Consider the following 8,891-nt stretch of genomic DNA (forward strand, 5'->3'; position numbering starts at 1 on the left):
AGGAATGGTGATCAAGCAGGAGCAGGTGGACTACATGTATGACTCAGGTAGGCAGAACTAGCTCTGACTGCATAAACTGGGCATCTGGAGGAGTGAGGAACCTCCTGGGTGAACATCCATCACTGGAGGGCTTTGAAACTTTGGGCTACTTCATCTTCAGGAGCATGTGTGTTCTGAGAAAATGTCTGTGTAGCACAAAATGCAAACTGTTCTGTCTTTACTGCAGCCAAAGGAAGGCTGGCATAGTCTCTTTCTGTAGTGTGTTCTAAGAAGGACTTTCTGGTGGATAACGGAAAGTTTTAACAAGATACATGAGCAAGAAGGTGATGTTAAACCCATTCAAACTAGGCACATATTTTTTTCCAAGGAAATAAGTAGCTATCAGGGAGCCTCTCAAAATTAATCATCAGCTCACTCACACCACCAGAAATGGAGAAAAGGGCATTCACTTGAAATTACATACAAGGATGTAAGGAGCAATAAGGAAAGCTTCTATAGGTATGTTGGGGATAAAAGGACAACAAGGAAAATGCAGGCCCTCTCCTGAAGGAAACGGGAGACCTAGCTACACTGGATATTGAGAAGGCTGAGGTTCTCAATTACTTTGCATCAGTCTTCTCTGGCAAGTGCTCCAGGCTCATCACAAAGGCCACAGCAGGTGAAAGCAGGGACTGGGAGAGTGAAGCACCTCACACTGTTGGAGAACAGGTTTGTGACCATCTAAAGAACCTGAAGGTGCACAAGTCTATGGGACCTGATGGGGTCCATCCAGAGGTCCTGAGGAAAATGGCGGATGCAGTTGCTGAGCCTCTGTCTGCCGGCGCGTGGAGGTGTATTCCAGAGAGGGAAGAATGCGAGACAATCAATATGATTGATAGAGCAAACTCCAACTTTATTAGAAATGACAGGCACTTATATACCCTTATCCCGAGTTTGTACACTTATGATTGGTCAGCTGTACTAGAGCCTGCCACGATCTGAACAGTGACTGGCTCCTAGGCTCAGGTATGCACATGCTCAGTCAGAACTCTCCACCCCAACTCCTTCTTCGGCACGTCCGGGTGTTTACTTCATTGCCTCACTTTTTATCAACTGATTCTCATGAAAAGGTCCTTGGTCACTGAGGCCCAGGTGTTCTTCAGTAAAAACAAGATTGCTCACACATCTGATGTTTATTAAACAACCTGCAACATCTGTCCATCATATTTGAGAGGTCATGGCAGTCTGGTGAAGTTCCGAAGACTGGAAAAAAATGTAACATAGCCCCTTTCAAAAAGGGGAAAAAGGAAGACCTGGATAACTACAGGCCAGTCAGTCTCACCTCTATGCTGGGCAAGATCATGGAACAGATCCTCCTAGAAAATCTGCTAAGGCACATGATAAATAAGGAGGTGATTGGTGACAGGTGATTAGTTATTCTGCCCCTCTGCTCTGGTGAGATCCCATCTGCAGTATTATGTACAGCTCTGGAGCCCTCAGCACAGGAAAGACATGAAGCTGTTGGAAAGGGTCCAGAGAAGGACCACAAAGATGATCAAAGGCCTGGAGCAGCTCTTCTATGAAGACAGGCTGCAAGAGTTGGGGCTGTTCAGCCTGGAGTAGAGAAGGCTCCTGGGAGATCTTACAGCACCTTCCAGTACTTGAAAGGGGCCTACAGGAAAGCTGGGGAGGGGCTTTTCACCAGAGTGGGTACTGTTAGAACAAGGGGTAATGGTTTTAAAGTGAAAGAGGGTAGATTTAGTAGACATCAGGAAGACATTCTTCACCATGAGGGTATAAGACATCGGAACAAGTTGCCCAGGGATGCTGTGGAAGTCCCCTTCCTGGAGGTGTTTAAGGCAAGGTTGGATGAGACTTTGTGCAGCCTGGTCTGTGGGAAGTGTCCCTGCACATAGCAGGGAGGTTGGAACCTGATTAACTTTAAGGTCTCTTCTAACCTTAGCCATTCTATGATTCCTAGTTTCACATGCAGCTTTTGTCTTCAGGGGGATGCATGAGCTGGTAGGTCATAGAAAGTGAGGCAAGTTTTGAAGAAATTATTCTGAAAACATTCCGTAAGTGGCAGCAGGAAGAAAGGAATAAAGTATCTTTGAGTTTGTACAGAAAAACTGTCTCAGATCCCTGTGGCAGGAGGGGACCTTCAAGCACTAGCAGAGGAAATCGGTACTCTGGGTATAGGGATTGCACTACACAACCCTAAGCTGCAGCTCACAATACAGACTGGCCCTGGGCCTTTTCCCTGACTGGATGCATAAGAATTTAATTCACAAAATTAAGGTAAATATTCATCTCTGCCAGCCCAGATGGTGGGTGCCAGCTTTTCCTGCGGAGGCCTCTAAGCGGCAGCTGACACCCACTGGAATCTTGCTGCAGCAAGTCACAGAGAGAGCTGATGCCGCATTTTGGAGCTGACCATGCAAGATAAACCAGCTTTGTTCTGACAAACTGACTTAAAAGTCTGAAATTAAAACAGTCTAAAGATACTTGGGTGGCTAACAAGAAACTGGCCAATTCCAAGGACATGTATAAGCATCGAGTGGGGACCGGGTCAACTTGGCTAAGCGTAAGTGGGCTGCTCTGTGTCTCTTGCAGTGTCAACCTTCACCTGCTACTTCCCATAGAAACAGGGCACACAGAACAGATAGATATTTCAGAGGATCACGAGAGAAAAAAAGTTTCTAATTCCAAAAATAGCTCTCTAGGTACCAGATTAATCAGATAATCCTCTTATTTTTTCACAAGAGATAGTTGGGGTTTTTTTCAGCAGACCTGACCAAAGATTTTCTACCCAAGCATCACATTACCTTCCTCTAGAAGGAATATTTTCTTGGTATTTTAATGGACATTTTGAATTGTTTCCTTTGTCAGAAATACACAAAAGTTCCCATGAGGGTATAGAATCCACCACTGTGGCTATGCTGATATTACACTTTCACTGGTTCCTTATGTCCAGACAGGGGAAGAAAATGTGCAAACCCAGAAGAATGCTTTTTATCAGAGTAGTTTATGATTGTAATAATACACAGTCTGTCAGCCCAGAGTGCTCTTCTGCTCTTAGCATTAGCAAAATGTCTGGTGAAAGCAAAGGCTATCCACAGGAGTATAAGGGAAATGTAAAGTAAATCTTTCCAAAGCTCCCAGTTACAGCTTCCACTTCAGCTGTGGATGGAAAATAGGTTTGATTCAGAAATCATAAGACACAGAAGATATAAATTGCAGTGCCCAGGCAACAATATATGCTGCACAGAGATAATTAAAAGACTTTCTGCTTGCTTTCAAACTCAGGCTTTTTTTTCCTTTATGTTTTCTCAACTGTTTGTGAGAAAGCCTTATCACGATGTGAAAAAGCCAAGGAGAACTAAGACATCTGAAATCACTTTTATGAAGCACTGTCTGCAGTAAACACTCAGATGATGCTGAGCTCCATTAATATTATCATAGTACCCCTCGAAAAATGTAATGCCTTCTCTCCCAAGAAAACAGTAGCAGAGAGTATAGTTATCTTTAAGATGAGAGAGAGGTGTCAAACAAATTTAGCTTATTGTCCAGGATTTTGTATTGAGTGGTGTATAGGTGACTTGACTGGCTACTCTGAAGGACGTCATGTGATAGTACCACAAAAATTTACCAGTGTAATTCATGGTTGGAAGCATGATGAAGGTGAAGTTGTGGTGGGACAGCTGAAACTTAAAGAGTTACCAGCCTGACACTAACCCTTTAGGAGGGCTGAAAGAGGATGTTGGTTAGACAGCTGCACTTACATATTCACCGCTGGAAGGCATGATCATTCTGCCTCCCGTGCTTTTTAATTAAATAAGTTTGTTAATTATTTTGTAGATTTTCCTGGCTGTCCTTCCATGTACATAAATGTTGAGAGTTATCCAAGAGTTTCCAATGCAGAAGATGCATTAGGTAAGAAACTCAGTGACTGTCTTCTTTCCCCTACATTGCATTGCTGTCGGGTACTATCCTCTTTTTGTCTGTGACTGCCTAAATTGCTTTCTCTTTCAGGCTGCAGCTATGACAAGCAGAGGAGGCCCTTTACTGATGATGTCTGTGTTGTTCCAGAAAAATTTGAAGGTCAGAGAAAGAACAGCTCCAAGTTTGGGTGTAATATAGGGTTATCCAGTGACTTTGCTAGCCAGTAGACCACTGCCCATATAGTTCATTACACTCTGATCTTGCAGGTATCTTAGCTGTGGTTCACAGCTGGCTTTTTGATATTACATTTCTTGAGCTTTTTTTAGCAGCAAACAGGCGTTCCAGCATAAGTATCCTAATTGAGAGGTTCATCAGAGTTCCTCTAGGAAGGGCTGCTGGTGAACTGGCTGTTCTGTTTTATGTGAACTGAAATATTCCAGGTAAACAGTAGTGAAATGTGATTTTTTCACAACCGTTCTTGCACTGTTACCCTTAGAAATACCTTGTTTGTTCTTCTCAGCAGGAGACATCAAGCAGGAAGCCGGATGGTATCGGGAAGGACCTCCATACCAAAGACGGGGATCTCTCCAACTCTGGCAATTTCTTGTGGCTTTACTGGATGATCCAACCAATTCCCACTTCATTGCTTGGACTGGTCGAGGGATGGAGTTCAAGCTCATTGAGCCAGAGGAGGTGAAACCATTTAGCTTCTCTACAGGCACAGGCAGAGCAGCCACTCTTCTGGAGGCTGTAAATTCCCAAGTGGCTTTTCCTCTGCTCTTTGAAGGCTCCTGCCTACCAGTTGTACTTGCTAGACTGCAGCAAGTCAAGGTTCTTAGAGGTCAAAACACTTGGGTGACACAAAAAACAGGTTTAAGAAAGGCTGATTACAAGTTTAGTGTCTCAGCAAGTCTCAAATTACCCACTGCCTGAGGGTTGGAGTTTTGAACCCTACTGATAGCAGAAGTTTCTATAAAAATCTGGAAGAAAATATGTCCCAGTCAAAATGGATTTTTATACCAAAATTACATTAATTAAGGTGTAATTTGTAATTCTGCCATGTTCAAAAAAACCCAATGATATCTGACAATATCTGGGAGATGTGTCTGTAGTATCTGCTCACACCTTGCTCCAATTAGAGCTGCATTTAGCACTGTTCTTGCTATGTATCAACTTTTACAGGCATTTTCAGTGCAGAGGAGTTGTTCCTGTGTGCTGACATACGCTTGCAACAGATTTGTCTCATGGACAAAGCTGAAAATCATATAGTAGGAGAAAGAAAGGCACATGGGCCTTCCACAGTGGAGGTGTCCCTTCATACTTGGGCTCATGGTAAACGTGATCTTTAAAGATTAGGTGTAGCATAGGATGAAGCAGTACCTTAGCATCCTCAAGTTTTCAGAGTACTAGAGAGTCAAGAGAAGTGGTGACAGCAAATGAGCTCTGCAAGGGCAAGGACAATGCCTCTCTGTGACAAAGGATGCATCAGTTTGAGTTCTACTCTCCTGGTTGAAAATGTGCTAAATAATTATTGTTTGAGACTATTATTTAAATGTTGTAAATGTTTGCCTGTGTTGAGGTACCAGTCCTCAAAAGAGAATCATCAGATAATGTTCTTTTGCCCTCGGGTCATGCTCACAAACACTCATGCACTTTGATGTTTTTTTTTCCACAGGTAGCCAGGCTGTGGGGTATCCAAAAGAACCGTCCAGCCATGAACTACGACAAACTGAGCCGATCCCTTCGTTACTACTATGAGAAAGGCATCATGCAGAAGGCAAGTTTGCAAAGCAGATAGAGTTTTCATGCCTATAACAATGCTGCTCTTGCACTCCAGTTAGCCAGGAATCTTGAGCTTTCTTTTCCCATAACTTCTGTTTGCAGCAGTTAAATGAGGAAACTGTAAAGGAGCTGAATCTAGGCAACATATGGGAAATAAAACAAAGGGGAATAATTATTATTTTTCTTTATATGTCTGCAATCAGGAGAGCTGAAATTTATGCAGCTGCAAGGACATGTAATCAGTCTAGACTTGCTGTTGGTGAGAGATAGGCTGCCTCAGGGTTGGTCCTATGTGGTAGGGATGGTCTCTTCCAGATCCTGGGCACTGGAGAGGATAACTTTTGAGTGCAATTACGTCACAGTACAGATTGGTCAGGGACTGCTGATGCTGTTGCTACCTGGACAGAGAGTCATCTGACAGCATCCCATTTGCCAGGAGCTGTTCCAAGGGAGACCATAGCAGTGGAAAAGCAGGGGTGCAACACTGGGAAAACACTGATATGTCCCAGGGCAATAGCTTAGAGCAGCCAGATGTTTTTGCAAGCCTTCTCCACTGCTGAGGAGCATTGCTGTGTGCTGTGTGCCTGCAGCATTCATCTCATCTTCCTTGCAGGTGGCTGGAGAGCGCTATGTGTACAAGTTTGTGTGTGAGCCTGAAGCCTTGTTCTCTCTGGCCTTCCCTGATAACCAGCGGCCAACTCTGAAGGCAGAGTTCGACCGACAGATCAGTCAGGAAGACACAGTGCCTCTTTCTCATCTGGATGAGAATGCCACTTATCTGCCAGATCTTGGGAGCCTCCCTCCAGAGCTTTACAGCAAAGGCTATACATACTAGCATTGCTGGGAGCACACTGTGCCCCCCTTGCTTGTGTATATAAGTCTGGTTAGCATTCTGTCAGTATAAACATTTTTCCCAGGCCAGCCTAGGGTGGCACTAAACTATGAATACCTACTTTGGCCAGGAAAAATGTTCAGGTACACATGAATAATCATCTGGCAGGTGATAGGGCTCTTGTGTGCTTGTGATAAGACCCTACCATTTGTCACGATGGGACTCATTCTCAGTTATGTAGACATATTCCAAGCAGCAGAGCTGCAGCTTCAGTGGCATACTGAGCAAGAGCTTGCTCAAGCCAGAACAGATGAGCCTTCCAGAGTCCCCCTCTTTGGCAAGGGAGGAGATTCTTGTCCTACTGGGCTTTTTTCAGCTATGAGGATACTACAACGCTGCTCATTACTCGATTCCTCCAGTACACGTACTGAACCTCTGTATAACCTGCCCTCAGCATGCAATGGCTCTGACCCACATGGACTCACCTCTGCAAGGCCAGTCTTGCCTTCCTCCACAGATGGCTGTGACACCGTAGTCACAAATCATATGCCTTCCCTGCGAACTGCTTTGTGGGAACAGGGAATACATGTTAGGCTCTTGACTACGCCCATCATGGCCTCAGCTAGAAAATCGCCAGAGGCAAGAACCTGGTGGAGGTGTGTTAAGAAAGTGCTTTACAAAGTAACCTAAATCTGAATGTAGACTTAACCTCCACAGATGTTTGTGTTTGAGGAAAATCCTGGTGTGTTGGAAAGGCAGCCCAATGTGTCTTTGCAGCCCAATGCAGCACATGCAACTTAACTGGACTTTAGTTTTCCACAACAGTGAATGTTTATAGTGGGCACCACATCCTCACAGAGAAGTGCTTCACTTTTTAGTTAGCAGCTCTGACCATGTCCCCAGTTAGACAAGGAGCAGTACAATGTACCCATACAGAAAAAGCCTGTTTCCTACTGCTTCCAGTTGATGTTCCAGTTGCTGAATACAGAGCATCAGCAATGCTGCCGATGCATAGCCTGTAGAGGAAATTCTGTATGTGGATTAAAAGTCTGGTTTCCCCTAATGACTCTCCTGCATGGCTAATGCCAACCCTCCCAGCCTTGTCCCTGGGCATGAGGGCCAGGAAAGGCATCTCTCCCTGCCTGAGGAGAGACTGTGGTATTCTGTGGTGTTCTGATTATGCCTATGTGCCCTGTGCAGTCCAGAGACTTGGTGTTCTGGCAGTTCCTGGCTCTCCTGCCTTGCCCTGCTCCCAGCTGGCAAGCATACTTCCTCTGATGTCCCAGAAGTGAAGGTAAAGGGGAGCCCAGCAGAAGCTGCCTTTACTATTTATGAGTGTAAAAATACTACAATTAATAAATTGATCTATGTCTTTGGGCAGTGCACCTTCATTGAGCCCCTGGCCTACTTCCTTGCCTTCTGAACTTGCTCTGCATATCTCCTTGGCACCAGCTTGCAGCTTTAGGAAGCTGATCCAGAGAGTTTGGGGATGCGTGTTTATTTCTGAATCTTGGTGGAATTCAAGAAATGAACACTTTACTCCCTTGACTCACAACTAGTCATACAGCCAGGACTGAAAGACCACAATGAAATATGTAACCTCTGGCTGTGCCTGGTGTCAAGGGAACGCTTCTGTGCAGCTGCAGTGAACACTGCCTATGCTTCCACACTGACAGTACACTGGCCACTGAGCCAAGCTCTGTGGTTTTAATTACATTTTCCCTGAACTTCATCTCATGAGCAGTGGTACTTCCAGGTTGCTTGCGAGGAAAACAAGTTTGCTACCATCTACTGAGCCAGGCATGCCAGCCAGGGGTGATGCCCAGTCGCAGGCAGCAGAGCTGAGAGCCCTGCTAGGCCACAGCCACCCACCCAGGCCTCAGCAGGACACAAGGTGCCCTGAGGTGGAAGAGCCCTTTCACACTGCACCTAACCCAACAGTCAGGGCACCATCTTTATGCCTTCTAGAGACAAAATGTAGGTGCAGGCTATACCCTGCTGCAACACTGTGTTTCTAATGAATGAGACTAGTAGCATGCTTCTCTTTGGTATCTCAGTCTGTAGAATTCCCAAGGATCTTACATTTATCCCATATTCTTTGGACTAGACTCTGCCCAGCCAATCTTCCTGCCAGAAAGGGAATTCAGGGAGCTAGTTCACATTTGTATGAAATTTTAGCTCCACGTTTCACTGAGGTTTGTCAAGTCAGTGCAACAGATCAATAGCTGCAGAGCAGTTCTGGGAATCAGCAAGATCAGTTTGTCATAATTGAGCAGCAGTGACCTCCAAAGGGCAAAGAATTATAACAAACAGATCAGAAAGTTGGGAGTCAATACACACTTCTTCCAGTTCAGCA

The 8,891-nt window shown here is 44.9% G+C and overlaps 1 protein-coding gene across 1 annotated transcript in view; it reads left to right on the plus strand.

Moving 5' to 3' along the window:
- The window catches only part of ETV4 (ets variant 4), a 13,308-nt gene extending 6,770 nt beyond the window's left edge, over positions 1 to 6,538 (plus strand). Inside the window, exons 6-11 of the mRNA XM_009994170.1 lie at positions 1 to 47; positions 3,838 to 3,912; positions 4,012 to 4,080; positions 4,445 to 4,614; positions 5,597 to 5,698; positions 6,317 to 6,538. Coding sequence (XP_009992472.1) covers positions 1 to 47; positions 3,838 to 3,912; positions 4,012 to 4,080; positions 4,445 to 4,614; positions 5,597 to 5,698; positions 6,317 to 6,538 — 685 coding nt within the window. The remainder of the gene's footprint in view (positions 48 to 3,837; positions 3,913 to 4,011; positions 4,081 to 4,444; positions 4,615 to 5,596; positions 5,699 to 6,316) is intronic.
- The last annotated feature ends 2,353 nt before the right edge of the window (positions 6,539 to 8,891 follow it).

Source organism: Chaetura pelagica, unplaced genomic scaffold (assembly GCF_000747805.2).
Source record: "Chaetura pelagica isolate M959 unplaced genomic scaffold, ChaPel_1.0 scaffold963, whole genome shotgun sequence".
In the NCBI taxonomy this organism is placed as follows: domain Eukaryota; kingdom Metazoa; phylum Chordata; class Aves; order Apodiformes; family Apodidae; genus Chaetura; species Chaetura pelagica.